The following is a 19,021-nucleotide window of genomic DNA, read 5'->3' as shown; positions in this document are numbered from 1 at the left end:
TATTCTAGTCAATCAGGTAGGTGGGGTACAGATCCCTGACCTCTGCTAATACAAATCTGAAACCAGTTTCTTGCCCCCGATTTTCTCCCCCTTTCTGATCTGGGTTCAGCTGTTCAACAACGAACATGGGATGAGAACCAGGCCATACAACTCCTCGAACCTGCACGCCATTCAATAGGATCATAGCTGATCTTTGACCTCAACTCCACTTTCCTGCCCTTATCTGTTGATTCCCTTGGATATACTCAACTATCAATCTCAGCATTGAACATACTCAATGATTGAGCATTGACGGTCCTCTGGTGTAGAAAATTCCAGAGATTCACAACTCTCTGAGTGAAGAATCTTTTCCTCATCTCAGTCCTAAATGGCTGACCTCTTTTCCTGAGACTATGTCCCCTAGTCTAGACTGTCCAGCCAGGTGAAACAGCCTTTCAGCATCTAAGCTGTCAAGCCCTCGGACTCTCATAGGTTTCAATGAGATCGCCTGTCATTCTGCTAAACTCCAGAGAGTACAGGCCCATTCTAATAAATCTCTCCCCAGCCATCAATCTAGTGAGTCTTCGTTGCACACCATTCGAAAGCAAGTAACAGTCCTCAGCTCAGGATGAGGAAGTCCATTTTCCCCTTGCCGCCAAGTCAAAGAACTGTCCAGTAACAATTGGATAATCTAATAGGGTACATTTCAGCCTTACACACCATGGCCGGGACTTTATCTGGGCAATTGGGGTCTTTACATCTGGCAAAAGCGCTGGCGAGAACCCTGGGTCGCCCCTTCTGTAGGAGGTCTGATGAATCAAGTGTCAATTAGGCACTTAACTGGGCATCGGCAGGCCTTCCAGGGGATCAAGGGCCCCGGTGACAGAGGCCAATCAGAGGCCGGCAGCTCTTTAACTGGGCAGGGCCACCATGGAGGCAGTGGCTGCTGCCAATGGAGCACTCACCCGAGGCCTAGGAATGGCGATGGACCCAGGCCACAGGGCAGGAGAGGTCTCGCGGGGCGAGAGTCGCAGGGCAGGGGGTGTAGGGAGGTCAGCAGCAAGAGCAGGGAGGGTGTGACTCTCAGTGCCCCCCCTTCCCGATGCTGGGTCCCTCATTCAGGCACTGTGCCTTTGAACGAGGGAAGGACCCTCGCCTCCACTGGAGCCAGCAAGCAACCTGCACAGTTTTTCTTGCCGTGCTCCTCATTTGGCGACAGGATCGCCTGCTGCTGGGCTAATAGCAGTGGTGGGCTGAGGCTCTTAATTGGGCATTAATTTCCCACTTGAGGTCCTTAATTGGCAGTGGTGCAGGAAAGCTGTTCACAGGCCTTCCCACCCTGGACTTAACTTTGACAGAGGTGGGAAGGTGGCTGAGTACCCCCCCGCCACTACCACCCCAGCCGATTACATGCTCTCCCCGTGTCCAAACTCACCAAGAGAGAGAATAAAATGTCCCTCTGCCCCCACATTTTCAATATTAAATATCACACATCGACACTAGCTCTGAAACTTCTTTGGTTGCATTCCTGCAAGGGGAAGAGCATGGGCATAGGTCAGGCGTGGCTACCTCTGCACCCATTTTCCTGTGCCCATCTCAAAACTTGGTGCCTACCACATGAAAGGTGGTGTTAGGGTTTGCCCAGACACCCACCCAAACCTACCCTGACATGGCTATCTTCAGAGGTAACTCTCCAGGAGGTCTGGGCCACTTTGTTGACCTGAAGCCCACCTATGGGGCTCACATGCACCTGGTAGAGGCCGTGATGTCTCATACAGGCTGCCAAGGCTACACCGGATCCTCTTCTAGGCTCAGGAACTCCTGGCTTAAGCAGTCCTTGCCCCTGACTCTACTCCCAGGCAGTCAGTTGTCCCATGAAGGGCAGACAGAACTCTCATCCCTTACATGCGAGCCAGGAAACCCCCACTGAAACATTGCATAACTCCCCTCCTTCCTTCCTCCCTGCCTCTTTCCTGATTTCTGCCCATTAACCACACAAACACAAAATGACTCACTTTTCAATGGCCTTGCAGATGTCATCAGAGCTCAGGCCTCCTTTCCGCAGGGTGATGGCCAGGTTCTTTGCTCGGTTTGACTCGATCAGAGCCACCTTACTAACCGCCTTCTGGGTAACCTTCACTTTCAACGTGCTGATATTCACCGATGAGCCCTGGGCCTTGGTTTTAAACCGTTCCTCAAACTCAGCCATGTTCAGCTCCTGGAATACAACGAATGGTGTGAACAGTGGAAGCGAAGACCATTTGATCCTTTTACAACTCGATTCTGCATCTTAACAACCATCGGGCTTTCATAATTTCTTAATAAAGTAGCCTCCAATGTGAAATACAGTGTTATGTGAACATAAGGATGTCTTTTGACAAATACATTCTATGCTGATTGTGAATCAGACAGGATCATATTCATGACCACCACATGCCAACAGCTTCCACATTATAAAGGTCAGAGTGTGGCCACTCTAAACCCACATCAAGTCAGCTGTTCTACTTGCGCATGTCGATCTTGACTGGCTCCTTACCCCACAATGTCCCCATCCCCTGGAACGCCCTCCCTCAGCATCGCCTCCTTGTAACTTCCTTGCACCCCCCCATTTAAAAACCTCCTCAAACCCTCCCCTTCGACAGTGCTAGTGCACCTTCAAGACCCTCTTCCCTTCACCCCTCCACAACATGGTGCCCACTTGGTAGCCATTGCCCTGTAAAGTGCTCTGAGATGTCACTATGCACATCACAAGTGCTGTGGAGAGGTATGGTGTGGTGTTCACATTGCGTTACAATCCCATTCCCAACTGGTATAAAAGGAGGTTAACACTCTAGATTATAATCAGTGTTTGAAACGTTCAAAGTAGTGGGGCTGCTCCTGAGTGTTGAGCTCAACCTCCTGTTCTGCAGAAAAGGACTTCACTCGTTAGAAGACTACAGAGTGGTGCAGAACCGCAGAACAATGCAGCACATTGCGACTGTATGGATTGGCACTCTTACAACACAAAGTGCAATGGATGAGACAAGTTTGGCTGCTTTGGAGACTGGCTGGGCAACAAATCCAGACGCACTCCAGGAACTTTGTGAAAATGCTGAGTGGAAATCGTTGCATATTTATGTTCTGTTCTCATTCATTTCCCATGAAGCAATACTTTCTAAAATTGTCCTGGCGTCTCCAGGATTTTAGGACAAATCCCCTGGACACTGCTGCAAGTAACCTGGGAGAAAGTTCATAGGGCACTAAAATAATCCTTTTTTCCATTTTCTTTGAACACGTTCATTTATTAGCTATAAATGTATTGGTGATGGGAAAAAAATGGCTGTTTTATTGGGCAAGGCAGTTGGAGGCGTATGCATATGAGGGCACTTGCAGGAATACTCCCAGAGTTGGCAACATTAGCGGCTGTTGGGAATGAGCATGTGCGTCAGGCGCACTAGAGTCACATTATGCAGAGGCCTCCTATCTGCAAATTATTTGGGGCCTTAATGTGCTTTGCACATAATTTGCAAGCAAGCTTTGAGTGCTGGCAGTACATTGAGTGTGTCAACTGTATAGTGGGCCTCAGTCCTCGGTGCCTAATAATATAGCGTCTGGTGGGCTTCAGCATTATTGACCTCCAATTGGGGGTGGAGGCTGGGGGCATCTTAATGTTTACAACATGTAGGAGAGACTGCAACAGTACCAGATATAACGTACTGCATTTTCTGGCTGGTGTCAGCACCCTGACGTCGGGAAGAAATGGGGCCCCGAGACCACCCATGATGTCAGGATGCCCACCGGTGCCAGCTTCCAGGAGGCAGCCTCCTAATTAGCTTCCTTCGTGCTTGCCGTCTTACTAAGGATGGTGGGCGGGTTCCCGAGGCTGGAGGCCCAATCAGAGGGCCTGCAGCGATGTCAGCCCCGCCAGGAGAGGTGGGCTCTACTGAGGCAGAAAGGGGAGCGAGAGGGCGCCTCAACATGGAGATGGCCTTGGCTGCCTGCATGAAAGCCAGCAAATAAAGCGGCCTGAAGCTGGTAGGGCCATCAGGGTGGAGGGGAAACCCCTACATAAGACTCATTTTGGATGAGTTTCCACTCTTCCATCTCCGTGGCCCGTCACTGGGGTCTGGAGCCTCCGGTTCCGATGGCCTCCTGGCCGGCTGCCGGAAGGCTATCTCCAATGAACTGGTGACCTCCACACTCAGGAAGGGGCTGCATCGAAGGGGAAAACTACCAGCCTATCACTAAATGGCCCTTAAATGGGACCATAATTACTCTAATTGGCTGCCTGCCTATGTGGAGTGGGAACCTGAACCTATTCCCAGCCCTCCCCTGGGAAATTCCCCGGAGGCGGGAATGCATTACGGAAGTGTACCGAGACTGCTCCCTCCTATTTTCGCGACACCCCCACCTCCACAGGGCCTGGAAAATTCAACACAATAATACTAACTAAAATCAGGATACCAACAACATTTCTTTTTATCTCTGTGGACTATATAATATATTGGGCGAGTGTTACCTCTTTCAAACTTCATAATTCTTGTGTTATATAGTTGTGACATTGGATAAGATTATAAGAATAAGATGCAGGTTTTTCCCTGTGGGCTTCTGAACCCCACTGTCAGACTGAAATGTGGGTCAGAAGCCTGCACTGTGTGGGAAACAGTCACCCCTCCCACAGGGTGGCCTGCTGCTGCTGTAATACCCAGGCAGGGAGGGCCTTAGGCCTGCCTGGAGCGCTAGCCCCCTGGTTTGCCACCGGGAAGCCACCTCCGAGTAGTTAAACTGACCCCCGCTGCCCCCATCCCACCTCTGCAAAAATGGCCTAAAAATCAAGCCTGAGATAGAAGGCCAGTCAGTGATTTTCTGGTGTTGCTGATCAAGACAGGAATTTGCTAGTGACGGAAACCACACCTGCCAAATAGAAACATATTAATTTTGTCATATGGAACACTATTTGAACCACTACTGGACATGGAACATAACTTGTTTAAAAGCGACCACAGAGCAGTGGCTAAAAACATGCCTGCACATTTGCATTCTGAGAGACAGTTGCCTAGAGAGTCAATGGGAGTGCTCCCTGATTCAATTAGCGAGATGGGTTTTGTTAATAGTGATGAACAAAAGACATTGAGAGTAATTGTCTGTGTAAGAGCCAGTATTCTACCCCCTCCCACTCCCCCCCTCTACCCCCCACCCCCCTGAGTGTGTCTAGTAAGCTTTGAATAATCAACAAACCTCGCAGGCGATGCTGTTTCAAACAAAAAGCTAGTCACATGACTAACCTGCTGGCCAACCTGGGAATTGATTGATTTGTGTTCACAGAAAAGTTTCAAGACAGACTGCAATTTTGAAGACCAAAGAGAAACAAGGTCTTTCTCTCTGTCTCTCTGACGCAAAGTTCCAGGGACCCACAGAAGTAACTTAAGCCTCAAGACAGAAGACCCCTGCAGCCTTCCGGTACCAATGAAACATGTTTGAAAGTGAGCATTCAGCCCCGAGAACTGCAAGACTTAACTTCAAAGACTTCACAGCAAAACTAAAAGAACAGTAACGGAATTCCATCTACTACTTCAAACCTTCCCCCTTTAATTCCTTCTCCTCCTCTGTATCTATTTGTGTGTGTTTATCATGTATGCATGCTAGTGTGGTTGCATCGCGTATTCTTAGTAGTTTTAACTGAGTTATAGTTTTAAGATTGATAAACTTACACCTTTCTTAATTAAACCTGAGAAAGCCTGTCTGGTTGATTCCTTTACAATTACAATTTGAGAGCAGTGAGCAAGGACTCACTGAGGGGAAGCTAAAAATCACTGTGTTTTAAAAATTAAACCCTGTTACGGCCAGACCAAGAAAGGGCCGAGAGGGGAGCCTGAGATTCCTTCCTCACCTGGTTGTAACACTACTCATCTTGGAACAGTGTCATGCTATTTTGAATGTCAAGTAGGGTTATAGTTTAACATTTGACCCAAAGGTCGGCATTTCTGACATCACAGCATTATAATGTCACCCGAGGTTATGCGCCTGAAGCGGGGTTCAAACCCAGTCCTTCTTAGCCCAAGGTGCTGCCAACAGAGCCAAGCTGACAACCTGCAAATTCTGTCACCAGACCTGAGGAAGTTGATCAGCCATGTCTCACCTGCAACAGCTTCTCGTCATCCAATTCAGTGAAGACTGTTCCATTGATTTGATTGGGTTTCAGTGCCACCCAATTCAAGATTGGCATTCGGAACTTAGTTTTGATTGGCTGCTTTACCTTAAGAGCTGTAGGAAGAGAAATAAAAATGAATTGATTCACATTCGACCCTGTTCGATCCAATGCCTCAGTGCACTCAGATCCCAACAACTCTTAATACTGGAACGATATTTTCATTTTAATCCAAGAGCTTTTGCTAAAGCTGTAGGTAAATATAAGATTTTTGATAAGGGCTAAAAGTTACCAGAATATTAAGGTTGGCTACATAATTCAGATGTAGATGTCCTGAGCACTACCTCACTTATCCAACAGCGTATCACCTCCACTTTCATTACATATTCTGCTTAGACAACTATGTTTTGTAGAAATGTTATTTTGATGCGATTAGTTTTCAACGCTCGGTGAGGGTCGTTATTAGTAAGCAAGCTGTGCACTGCTTATTGCTTCCCAAGAGTATTGATGTTCAAGAAGCTGGGGAAAGCTTGTGGCCTAGATATTTATTTTGTTGGAGTAGTGATTGAGGATGTACTTCACTTTTTAAACAGGTTGCAATCTCATGGAGTAATTAAATTCTGTGCAGTGTTGTCGGGTGAACTTCTTAACCTGGCTTCATTTGATCATTAAATTTACTTCTGTTTCCAATGGTCAAAATACCTAGGTCCCAAAATTCCTGGACCGGGAAAGCAGAGCAGCAATGCAAATAGAGTGAGCGGCCTAGCAGGGCCCCATAGATTTCAGGCCCTATGACTAAAAACTGACCTGATCATCGAGATTTCCTCCAGATACAATAAAAGCATATAACTGGCTTCAGGCCTTGCTACACTTGCTACTGCAAAATAAGAATTTGAGTCTAGGAGTTACTGTTGGATCAAGTAACTGATGAACACTTAGCGTGTTCCTGCAACATTCCTCCATCCGTTGTTTTAGTGGAGGTGTTAAACCATTTAAAATAATCAATCACTGGCATTACAATGGCAACAGAGAAGTGTTGCATGATTTTTGGGCCGATTCTCTGATTCCCCGCTACAAGGCGTAGCCCACAGAAGGTGCTAGTCATGAAAATGTGGGGTTTTGCTGCTGGATTTCCCATCCATTAATTGAAATTTTAATCCACTAAACTAACACCAACAGTGAGCTGTAGACTAATAGCTCCATAGTTACAAACAGGGAACAACTGGGTTGAAATGAAATGAGTGCTTCAAGGATGCATTAACAGGCTGTAAGCCTTTTTAACAGCCAGTTTCACAAAGGCACAAACTCCTTTACACTAAAAGCAACAGGCAGAGGAATTTAGAACATGCTAATGTTTCTGCTGCTAATGTCACACAGCAGGAATTCAATCCATATAGCTTGGCTTAAAATGGTGGCCCTACAGGAGCTAATGGGTAAAATGCATCAGTGTTAAGTTCCCTGAGGTGACTACCTCGATGTCAACATCTTTTCACATGTATCTGTGCACTTAAATTCTGCTACTTTTTCAAACTCTCATGTGGAGCCTTTGAAGAAAAGTGGAGTAAATTCTCTGCACATAACTTTAAGAAGCAACGCAAGTTGGTTGCATTTTTAGTGGTTTTTTTCACACCAGGCCAGAACATGTAAAGAATAGACATTCTCTCTCCTTTACAATTCCATCACTGACACCAATGGCAAATCGAAACAACTAGCCATTTCATTAACAGTAACTTAAGAAAGGGCTTTGGCAGAATGGGTAATCTGGTTTAGTACCAGTGTAGAATGGGGTGTAACACAGGGTATTTAATCAGTGTACTGTCAGGTCACCTGAGCACCAGGCATCATAACCTAGCTCCAGTTATATGATCAAACCTTATTACCGGAGCATGAGTTGGTGAACTGAATTGTTCTTACCCGTATAAGAATGTTACATGGCATTCAAACATTGAGAACCACTACTACATCCTCTTGATGTATTTGTTTAAAGCAGCCATTTAGGACAGCGACTCTCAAGTTGAGACCTGCGGTCCACTTCTCTACCTTGCAGTGGGTGCTTTGAGCTAACAGGGCCTGTTAGTTGCCCAATGGGTACAGTCGACAGATGGTAGGGGATGGAAAGCAACAGCTTTCAGCACACACAGAAATTCAGGTTCAAGGGACCACAGCAGAATGGACATTATGTCGTTTTTGCTGAAGAACGCCCCAGTGGTGGGAGTACCACGGGGCAGTAAAACTGCCATGGTAAAAACATCATTACATTGAAAGGGAAAGTGCTGGGTGAGACAAGAGACATCACCAAGTGCAGTAAGAGCAAAAAGCTGTCTAATTGTGAGGAGTATTCATGCTGAGAATTTTCAGGTGTGACCGACACTACAAGCACAGCAAACCAGAATGAACACAAAGAGACAGAACGCTCAGTATGCGTGATAGCAAGATTCACCCCAGCGAAACACACACTCACACCCTCGGCCACGCTGGATTTATGGGATTTATGGCACAGTGTTGTCACTGGACTAGTAATCCAGAGGCCCAAGCTAATGCCCTGGGGACACGGGTTCAAATCCCAACACGGCAACTGGTGGAATTTAAATTCAATTAATTAATTACAAAAATCTGGAATTGAAAGCTAGTCTCAGTAATGGTGCCCTGAAACTATCATCGATTATCGTAAAAACCCACCTAGTTCACTAATGCCCTTTAGGAAAGGAAATCTGCCATCCTTACCTGGTCTGGTCTACATGTGACTCCAGACCTACAGCAATGTGGTTGACTCTTAATGGCCCTCTGAAATGGCCTGGCAAGCCACTCAGTTGTTAAGGGCAATAGGGATGGGCAACAAATGCTGGCCTTGCCAGTGATGCCCATATCCCATAAAAGAATTTTTAAAATTAACTTTGGAACACCTAAAGATATCACAAAGAAACAAATGGTGTTACATTACAAACCTAGTGCCTCTAGTCTCTTACCAAATGTCACAGTAACACAAGTTTCACCAGCGCACTGACTGTCCATGGAGGTTCCACTGGGTGGAATAGAGAAACTGGTTCACTAATATCCTTCATGGAAGTAAACCTGCTGCCATTACCAGATGTGGCCTATGCCCGAGTTCATTCTGACATCGGTGGTTGATCCTATATGCTGTGTTAGTTGAGTGTCCCCTAATCTGCAATACAACAGAGCACTCCTGCTCTACATCCATTAATAAATGGATCAGTGTGAAGCCCCTTGAAGAATCTTTTCACCCTCACATGACTACTTGTAAAATTCTGTATGACGTTTACAATGCAGGATCTAGGCATATTCATTACCTCAGCCTGATGATAAAAGCATCAACACAAACAAAAGCAAAGCACATGCTTCACTTGCCAGTTAATAACACATGTGATCAGCATTCTGCCGAGGCGAACATCAGCAGCGATCTCATGACCCTTACCTGTGGTGACCATTGTCGCTGCATTGTAGATGGCACCTGGTGCTCCTGGAGGGGGTGGGGGTGCTCCTGGAGGGGGTGGGATTGGACAATTTGGACCAAGTGGGGGAGGGGGTGGAGGAGGAGGAGGGATACAAGTACCTGGATGCCCAGGGGGTGGGGGTGGGGGTGGGGGCGGGGGAGGAGTGTTTGGTATACCTGCTGGTGGAGCAGTCCCAGTCTCCGCTGCAATGGGAAGTGGAGGAGGGGGAGGTGGGACAGTGACACTCTCTGCTGATGAGGGTGGAGGGGGATCGGCTTTCGGGCTGGTAACATCAATAACATTTCTCGTGGCCGCTGGTGCTGCAGGAACATCTGTCAGAGAAAGCAGAAAAATAAATTTCCGAGCATTAGATATTGTCTAATCTGTAACACAGTTTACCAGAGCTAATCAATGGAGCATTTCCTTCCTCCCTGGAGTTAGAGATGGAGGGAAAAACCCCATCTTAACTCTCCCACGTGGCAGAAACTGGGCAGGGTGGACTATTAACATGAAAGAAGTCACTTAACACCTCTCTGATCCTACTTCATTCCATCATTTCCCAAAATTAACTTGCTCTTTTGATCCCAATCCATTATCTCATCTGAATCGCTCCCTCAACTAACTGCTCGGACTGTTCCCAAGGGTTCACAGCTCCGGCCTCCTACCACCAAATTCTCACCCCTGTCCATACCAACCATGAACCAGATTTTCAATCAGGATTGCGAACCTGCCGCCCGGACGAATTCCGGGTCCCGACCCCACACCTCAGCTGCGTTACTCTCGCGATGCTATTTTTAAATGTAAAAGTTCTAATTAGGCAGAAGGTGAGCTTGGCGTCCAATTAGTGGCACTGAGCGTCTCCAGGAGGAGGGCGCTGCCTGCCTGGTGCCAGTGGCAGAGGCAAGTGGCAGCCATGTTGGGTCTGCCACTGCCCTGCCGAAGAGAGCAGGCAGCTTGTTACAGAGCAAGAGCATCCACAAGGGTGAAAGGGACCATGCAGGAAAAATGAAGGTTCAGCACTAGCACCAGCACAAGAAGGTCCATTAAAAAACAATTTTAAGACAAAGACAAATAAACTTTATTTGGCCCCGTGGCGAACCTGACAGCAGTGCACCAACATGTACCAGACTGTTCGGGTTCGCCAAAATATAATTTAAAAATTTCATTCTGCATCGGACAGGCCATTTAACAAATTCCTTAAGGAGCTTAAGGGGCTATCAGTTGGCAGTGAGCGGGTTTCCTGTTGCCTCCCCCCAGGCAACCCTTTGAAAATTACAAACTGTCTCGGAGATATGGGTATCCCGAGATGATCTCTGGATTGCGATTTTGAAATCGTGCCTGCACCAGGTCCCGATCCCACAGCCCTATGAAAATCCGGCCCCTTGAGTTTACTGCCAGCCAAAGCACCAGGCCCTCATGGGGTACAGGTGAGGAGCCCATGTCTTATCACTTACATACTCTTATTTCATTCATGCAAGCAAGAAAATAGATGCTTCAAATGACAAATCCCAACAATCTTAAAACTCATCATCTGTGGAACGGGAAGAACTGGGTATTTTTTTTGAAAGAGTTCCATTGGGGCGGCACAGTGGCTAGCGCCAGGGACCCGGGTTCAATTCTGGGTACTGCCTGTGCGGAGTTTGCAAGTTCTCCCTGTGACCGCATGGGTTTTCGCTGGGTGCTCCGGTTTCCTCCCACCGCCAAAGACTTGCAGGTGATAGGTAAATTGGCCATTGTAAATTGCCCCTAGTGTAGGTAGGTGTTAGGGAATATGGGATTACTGTAGAGTTAGTATAAATGGGTGCTTCTTGGTCGGCACAGACCCGGTGGGCCAAAGGGCCTGTTTCAGTGCTGTATCTCTAAATATAAATAAATAAAACACAAAAAGTTGCATGCTTGGAGTAAGGGTTGGCTAAATGACATCATGAATATTATTCAATAAATGCAGGGAAGTAGAAGTCTTAGAAATACTGGCTACCTTATCTCAGTATAGGTGGTAGGTAAAAGAAGGAATTTTATGTGACGTTCTCAATGTTTATCAAAAGATCAGAGCATTACATTTTGGTCAACTGGATACCTAATGTGCGGTAACCCAGGTAACTCAGGTTTGAGGGTCTCCAAAGCAAGTCACTGACAAATATGCAGAGTTAGACATTCTTTTGAGTTGATATTGAGTGTATATTGTCTCCCCTTAGGGTCAGAATCTGTTTACAAGTTATTATTATCCAATTTATCCCCCTTATCTTCAAAAGGGGATTGATCCATCGGAGAAGAGTTGCAAGCATTATTCTGGGACACAAGAAAAAGATTCTTTCAATCTGATCTTATTTGAGGCTCAGTCGTCTTATGCTCGCCTTTCAATTCTGCACTACAAGTTAAATAATCTGCAATTATGTTTAAAAAAAAAAATTACCACATGACCCCTCTGAACTTTCTTTTCTCCAACGAGCACAATTTCAGCCCCTAATCACAAACTTAAATATAGGAAAAATGATTCAGGAAGGGGAACATCAACGGGCTGCAGGATCTTCTTCACCTGAACCTATCTGAACTGTTTAACTCACAAGCCCCCTAGGAAATGAACTCTGAAGAGAGAGCAGAACTTGAGGGAAGATTTAGGTTCGTACCTTTGCTGGGTTTGGGCTCGGGTGCTGGTGACGTAGTTACAACTGTCTGTTTCACCACGACTGGAATGATTTCTATGTTGAGATCTCCATCAGCCCCACGTTGGATTTTAATCAGTCCCTGCTGTTCCAATTGAGAGAGTTTCTGCTCCAATGATGCATGCTGTTGGACCACTTTGTTTCTGTCTGTGATCTGTGCCTGAAGGGACTGCAGCTTGGCTGCAGATTCATTGAAGGTCGCCTGTCAGGTAGAAAATCTCATCGTAAAAGCCAAGCACATTTGCTGCCCAAAAACTTTAAACCACAACAAGACTCACCCACCGCCCCCCCCCCCACCCTTTAAAAACAGCACCAAGGTTGGCGATAATCCCATTGGGGGAGGCATCCAGAACATTTGTTGTTAAACCAGTGTCTGCTAGCTCAGTTAGTAAATGCCCTGCACAGCATGGTACTAAATCAGGTTCAATTCACAGTCTGTGTTGAGTTCTCTGATCTCATTGGGCATCAATTGGCCACTCTATATGTCCTCAACACCATGTTGTTTTCATGTCATATGGCTTTGATTTGCACTTTACTGAGCCTTGGGCCCTGATCTTAATGGGGGGAGGGGCGTGTACAGTGCATGCAAGCCCCAAAGCAGGCGACGGATCTGAGGCATCTGGACTTTGGAGGTCTAGGCACTCTCAACAGCCAGGCCTCACTTACATAAAAGTTTGTCCAGAAGGCTGTGGGAAAGGACACTGTCAGTCAGTGAGGGAGAGTAGGATGGTTGGGTGGGGGTGTGTGGTGGCATCGGCGGGATCTAGCTGTGATAGTCGAGGGCAAGGGGCAGCCAAAGCTTCTTTGTGAGGCCCTCAATCCCCATCCCAACAGCCTGGCCTGACAGAGAAACCATCTCTGCTCACCCTCTCCCACCTCCAACTAATATTACTCTCAGGTCTAGATTACATCATCATGTTTAAAAAAGGCCCCTGCTTTCTTGTGGGTGTCCCCTGTTATGTATTCGCCAGTTTGCTGGATATTTTATATATCTGATTTATCTCAGAACAATGCAGATATGACACTAGTTCTAAATGAATAACTAGTTTATTTACAGTACTTTAAAATATCTCAGCACTTACAAGATTTCAGTACAATGTCTCTATTAGAACATTCTTATGTTTACTGGAACCTTCCAGCCTGTCTCTTTAGTTTCAGTTTCATAAACTCTTAAGCTCCACCCATAGGCTTAAGCAATCAAGCACAGTGAACACTGATCAGTGACCAGACTAATACAATCACACGCAGATCAATCAACCCATTGTACACTACATCCCCCTCACCTGCTCCAAGGACAGATGAACATCAGGACATGGTGGGGAGGTGCCAGGATCAGAGGGAAATGAGCTACTGCCCTCATTTAACTGCTCCTAAAGCCAAATTTCCACTAGGTACGGAAAAATTTAAATTGAAGCTTTGCTGTGGAATCTTGAGCTTTTGCCCTATGCACCACTTTTGTCCTTGGTCTCGTGCACATTTTCCCAGCCATTGGGCCTGGTTTTTTATTGCTTTTAAGACCTCCGCTCTGGTCTTCCACCCTGGAGTGAACGAGCGGTTTTCACCTTGCCCCCTATTTTATTCTGCACTCAACGCAAGGTGGTGACCCTACTCAAGTGTCCGCAGGGCTCACCCCACCTCCAACACAGCAGTGATACGACTTGCAGCTTCAGTCACACATGTACACTCACCTTGAGGCCTTCCACCTCTTTATGGGACTGTATCAGCTGTTTCTCCAGCTCTGCAATTTTCATCATCGAGTCATTCTCAGCCTCCTGGAGTTTTTCTGTTAGCTGAACAAAGCAAAGCACCAGGAGATGGAAATTAAATACAAAAACAAAAACAAAGTCCCGACTACCAAAATTGCAAGGATGCCATTTAACAATTTCATTCCCCTCAGTCCTCCAGCTGCCTCATCCCCACTGCACTGGATTCTAGGCCAGAGAACAGACCATAATTTCTCTACGCCTGAATGGAATGCTCTACGCGAAAGGGCAGCTGGAAACAGATTCAATAATAACTTTCAAAAGGGTATTGGATGTGCACTTAAAAAAATTGCAGGGCCACAGGGTAAGAGTAGGGGTGGCAGACTAATTGAATCGCTCTTTCAAAGAGCCAGCATAGACTTGATGGGCTGAAAGGCCTCCATGATTGCATGATATATTCTACCACAGTCCTCACACCAGCAAAACAAGTTCGGAACTCCTTACATCACTGTCCTCCGGCTGGGAAAAAGATACAATTAGTTCACACCAGCCCACACAAGCCACCGGGCTTGAAATTCCTCAGGGACTCTGTAGCTCCGGCTCAAGCCTGGCAGGAGCCTGTGGTAAACAACTTGGGTGGGGGGGAGGGGTGTTGGTGGAATTGTAACGGCCCCCCCCCAAAAAGCTGGTGGGTTGAGTTTGGGTGGGACGTTTAAATGCCAGAATTCTGAAACAGGAGTCCACCCCACCTCAAACCTGCCTACTTCTGCTTTAACAATGGAAGGATGAGGTTGGGCAAGCAGGAAGTAGGTTGCTTATTTAAATATTTTAATAAAGCTGTGTGCCTTTATTTGAATAGGGATTCTATTTTTAACCACAGGCACTGAGAAGGGCTGAATCCCTGAGGAACCTTCCTTTACAGCACTGTTTGTGGGCCAGGAGCAGCAGGTGCATTTCCTCCCAGAATAACATGCTACCCAGTTAACACACCCACACAATATGGTCCCACTGCCCCACCACTACAATTGTGCTGGCTGTAGGTGGGAAACCTACAGAAAAAATTGAAAGATATTCAAGAAACTTGTACTTCTGGTTACCCTCAAAACACCTCCCTGAGCTAAGGTCCAGCCTCATGTCTCTTGTTCTTCAGTGCCTTGTCATAGAGTCATTTACAGCATAGAAGGAGGCCATTCGGCCCGATGAGTCCATGCCGGCTCTCCACAGAGCTATTCAGTCAGTCCCACTCCCCCGCTCGATCCTCATAGGAGGTGGAGCTTCTGAACTCTTCTTACAAGACAGATGATGAACAAGAGGTGGGGACTCCCTAAGTTGGGAGTCCGCCACTCCGGGTCCTCATTCAGAACCTGGTGTTTGGTTGGGGGCCTGTACGCTGAGTGAGTGGAGGTGGTAGCTCCCTCCACAAAGAGGGTATGCAATCTGTGACAGGGTTGGTAGGACCGTTGTTGGAATTGGGATAACAATGCAACAAGGGCAGAAATCCTGTTTTCAGGTTGCATCTAGGAACAGGATTAGGCTATTCAACCCCTTGAACCATTCCACCATTCAATTAGATTACGGCTGATCTGTATCTGAACTCCATTTACCTGTTATGATAAATCCCAATTTTAGAATTTTTCATTGATCTAACCTCAACAGCTGCTTTGGGGAGAGAGTTCCAGATTTATAGTACCCTTTGTGCGAAGAAGTGCTTCCTGACATCACCTAATGTTAAAGTTTAGTACCCAGCCATCAGAAGAAATAATTTCTCTCTATCTACCCTATCATATTCTTTAACCTTTTTAAACATCTAAATGAGATCACTCCTTAATCTTCATTACTCAACCGAATACAAGCCTAGTCTACGCAACCTGTCCTCATAATTTAACTCTTTCAACCCAGGTGCATCAGTGATGGCATTTGCCACTAACCAACCCCATATTAACAGGGATCCCTCTCACTGACCCTGTGAATTCATGCACAGTCAGCACTAGAGGGCACTGTCAGGTCAATTGCTGTATAACCACAAAGATTGTGACCCAAGGAAGTTTGGGGCTATAAACTCATACACCATTGTGTTGCAGCAGAAGCAAGAACTGAAGAAGACAAAGGCTCCTCGAGTCATTGTTCGGAACTGGGGAGTGAGTTAACAGCTCACCGGTGCCTCTACAACTGCTTCATTGACTTCCTCCAACTGGGAAGGTTGATGTGTAGCTGCAAGATTCTTCGTCTTTTGCAGCCGAGGAACATAGGTCAGAATTCCCTGAGACCACCTAGCCAAGAGTGGAAGAACATGCCACGCTTTCACATTTCTACACAAACTCCTCCGTGCCAGCTTCTAGATAGAATGATGGGTCAATGATTGCCCTTTACAAGTAAGATAAATGGAGTCACCATTCTCGGTGGCTTATCAACAACAACTTTTACATAGCACCTATAATGTAGTAAAACGTCCCAAGGTGCTTCACAGGAGTTGTGTCGATGTTAGTGGAAGGTCTATGACAGACGGGCGTCGCTGACTTTCCCGGGCAAACAGACCGAATCACAGTGGTGGAAAGGCCGCCAAAAGCCATTGATAACAGATAATTTTTGTTCCATTGATAGTCTCATTTAAGACATAACTTGTGATGAGGATGTGTGTGTGTGTGTCTCTCTCTCTGGGGGTGGGGGTGGGGGTGGGGGGGCGCGTGTATAAGTCACAATGTTTATGGCCTGTGGGTGCAGCATAAATCGCTGTCCCTCCCCTCAGACAGAACATCCGGTACCTGTGTTACTTGTTCCTGTAGCTCTTCAACATGTTCCAATACTGCGTTCTTGGTCTCTGCATCCTCTAACAGTGCACCGACATCAAACACATTATCCAGGTAGGCCTGGATCTGCACCTGCAACCTCTCACTTTCTGATGACTTTAGTTTCTGCAAATAATACTACAGGTTATTTCACTCGATTTGCCACCAGTAACCGGAAATAAGAGGGTAGATATTAGAGATGGTGCTGTTCTCACACACACCTTCCTATTTGCTTGTACCAAGTTCCTTTCTGTGATATTTTAACCTGTGGGAACTCTTGTGCTAAAACAGCGGGGAAAGGAATTTTGCACGAGCATTTAGCTTTTGGTCGAGGAGACTGCTATCTATAATTCCTGCCCTATGGAGCAGAAGGACAATAGGAATTCGGGGCTAAAAAGCCCAGGTAAGCCTTTCATATTAAAATCACTGAGTTGCAAAAGGGATGATAACTTAGATGGGAGTTTTCTATTGAACTATCATCTTACATTATCAATGTAGGCATCAAAATACTAAATGCAGTTACCAATTACCAAAGGCAATTAGCTGTATTTTTGGAGAAAAAGGGAGCAAGGGACATTTGTAGGTGTTAGGTGGAGTTAAGGATAATCTAAAAACAACAGGCTTGTTAGGCTGAAATAGCTGGCTCCTGTTCTTAAAAACTAGTTATTATTTTGGCAGCCAGGTGTCCAGATTCAGTCATCTTTATCCAGTGATGACAGGTAGGATTGATGGCTGTGAAATTCCTATATCTCTTGTGAACTAGGGAAGCTACATGTGTCATTAGCAAATAAGAGAGGCTTTTAATGCAAAGCTCCTGACAATATCTACAGCCATGATTTTGTGCTTTTTTTTTACCTTAAGGTATTCATCCAGTCCTAACATGGTGAACTGAAACTGCAGATGGACCCGGAAGTTCATGTCCTCAACAGAATGCACCACGATATTAATGAACTGCATGCAGGCAACCTACAGAGAGAGAGGGGGAAGCAGGAGTCACTGTATTGGAATTACAAATGTCATCAAGTTAGTGCTGATGTGAGAGGCCATTCCATCAAAAGCATTTCCAGGAAGCAAGCAAGTAAAGATAAAGACCAAGATTACTCTTCCAAGTCTGTTATATTTAAACTGAGACTCAAGAAAACATGTTATGGGCTGTACATACTGCACACTGTAGCCAGTTCACAGTATCAGCCATAAACTGAAGAAATAGGAGACAGATAAGATGGCCCCCAATGCGTGGGATCTCTACTCCTCTCGGTGGCTGTGTCCAATGAGCTGCCTCGCACATTAATAGGAGGCCAGTTCATTGAACTGCTGTTGCTGGCCCTAAGGTCCCATGGTAGACCACTGACTGCCTGTAAATTGGTTAAAAACACCCAGAGAGCACAGGGACACTTTTCGAAAAACTGGCCAGTGGAGGCCAAGTAACTGAAGACTGGGCAAATCCATTGCTTTGAGAGGGTCATCATTTCAGCCTCATTTCACTGAAGGTTACATGGCTTCAAGGGGATCTTGAGCAGGGTCAGGGTGCAGGCGCGCAGTGTGCTAGGGTCACTGCAGCTGCACTACATTGGGCGTATCAGGTGTATGCAGAGTAGACCTTAACATTGAATAATACAGGACCTTGCAATATGCGCCGCTAAAACGCATTTAACAGCCCTACCCTGTGACAAATCTACAAAGGGTATACAGAACCAGAAGTTTGTACAGTGGCTGAGAAGCTCCCAGCCCAATCTCTCATACCATGAAGTCAATATTGCTGTCCTCCTTTTGGAAATATTCCATCAGTTTTTCAAACCGCACCTTCTCCCCGCAGACCTAGAGGAACACAGTGAGAATCAGCATATCTTTTCTTTACTGCAATTGTCCCCTCACTAAAGCACAAAGTCATCCATTCATACCTTGTTGTCATGGTACACAGTTGCACCGGTTATATAAATGAGAACATTTTTCATACAGTGAGTCTCTACATTCTGTAATGCACTGCCTGAAAGATGCACTATTAACTTTCAAATGGGAATTGAATAAATACATGAAAAGCAAAAGAAAAAGCAGGGCTAAGATTAAAGAGCAGGGGAGTGTGACTAATTTGATAGCTTTCTCAAGAGACGACTCGACAGGACAGGCTGAATAGCCTCCTTCTGCTCTGTAAGATTCTATAGCCTGGAATGAGTAATAGCCATTTGGTCCATCAAGCTGGACCCTGCCATAGTTCATGGCCTCAACCAGCCGTTCCTATCTGCCATCCAAGGCTCTATGCGAACTCAGTGAGCTTGTATATATTTAGGGCCTCATCACATCCTCAGGGTGT

At 46.2% G+C, this 19,021-nt stretch overlaps 1 protein-coding gene across 2 annotated transcripts in view; it reads right to left on the bottom strand.

Moving 5' to 3' along the window:
- LOC137348062 (formin-like protein 1) overlaps window positions 1–19,021 on the bottom strand; it is a 249,717-nt gene that overhangs the window by 45,770 nt on the left and 184,926 nt on the right. For both annotated transcript variants that reach the window (XM_068013188.1, XM_068013187.1), the window contains 8 exons: window positions 18,454–18,528; window positions 17,566–17,676; window positions 16,687–16,836; window positions 13,910–14,011; window positions 12,186–12,423; window positions 9,540–9,890; window positions 6,098–6,222; window positions 1,995–2,197 (listed from right to left, as the gene is read on the bottom strand). In XM_068013188.1, coding sequence (XP_067869289.1) covers window positions 1,995–2,197; window positions 6,098–6,222; window positions 9,540–9,890; window positions 12,186–12,423; window positions 13,910–14,011; window positions 16,687–16,836; window positions 17,566–17,676; window positions 18,454–18,528 — 1,355 coding nt within the window. The remainder of the gene's footprint in view (window positions 1–1,994; window positions 2,198–6,097; window positions 6,223–9,539; window positions 9,891–12,185; window positions 12,424–13,909; window positions 14,012–16,686; window positions 16,837–17,565; window positions 17,677–18,453; window positions 18,529–19,021) is intronic.

The sequence above is a fragment of the Heterodontus francisci genome, chromosome 33, assembly GCF_036365525.1.
Source record: "Heterodontus francisci isolate sHetFra1 chromosome 33, sHetFra1.hap1, whole genome shotgun sequence".
NCBI classification, from domain to species: Eukaryota; Metazoa; Chordata; class Chondrichthyes; order Heterodontiformes; family Heterodontidae; genus Heterodontus; species Heterodontus francisci.
This window is presented reverse-complemented; position numbering and strand designations above follow the sequence as displayed.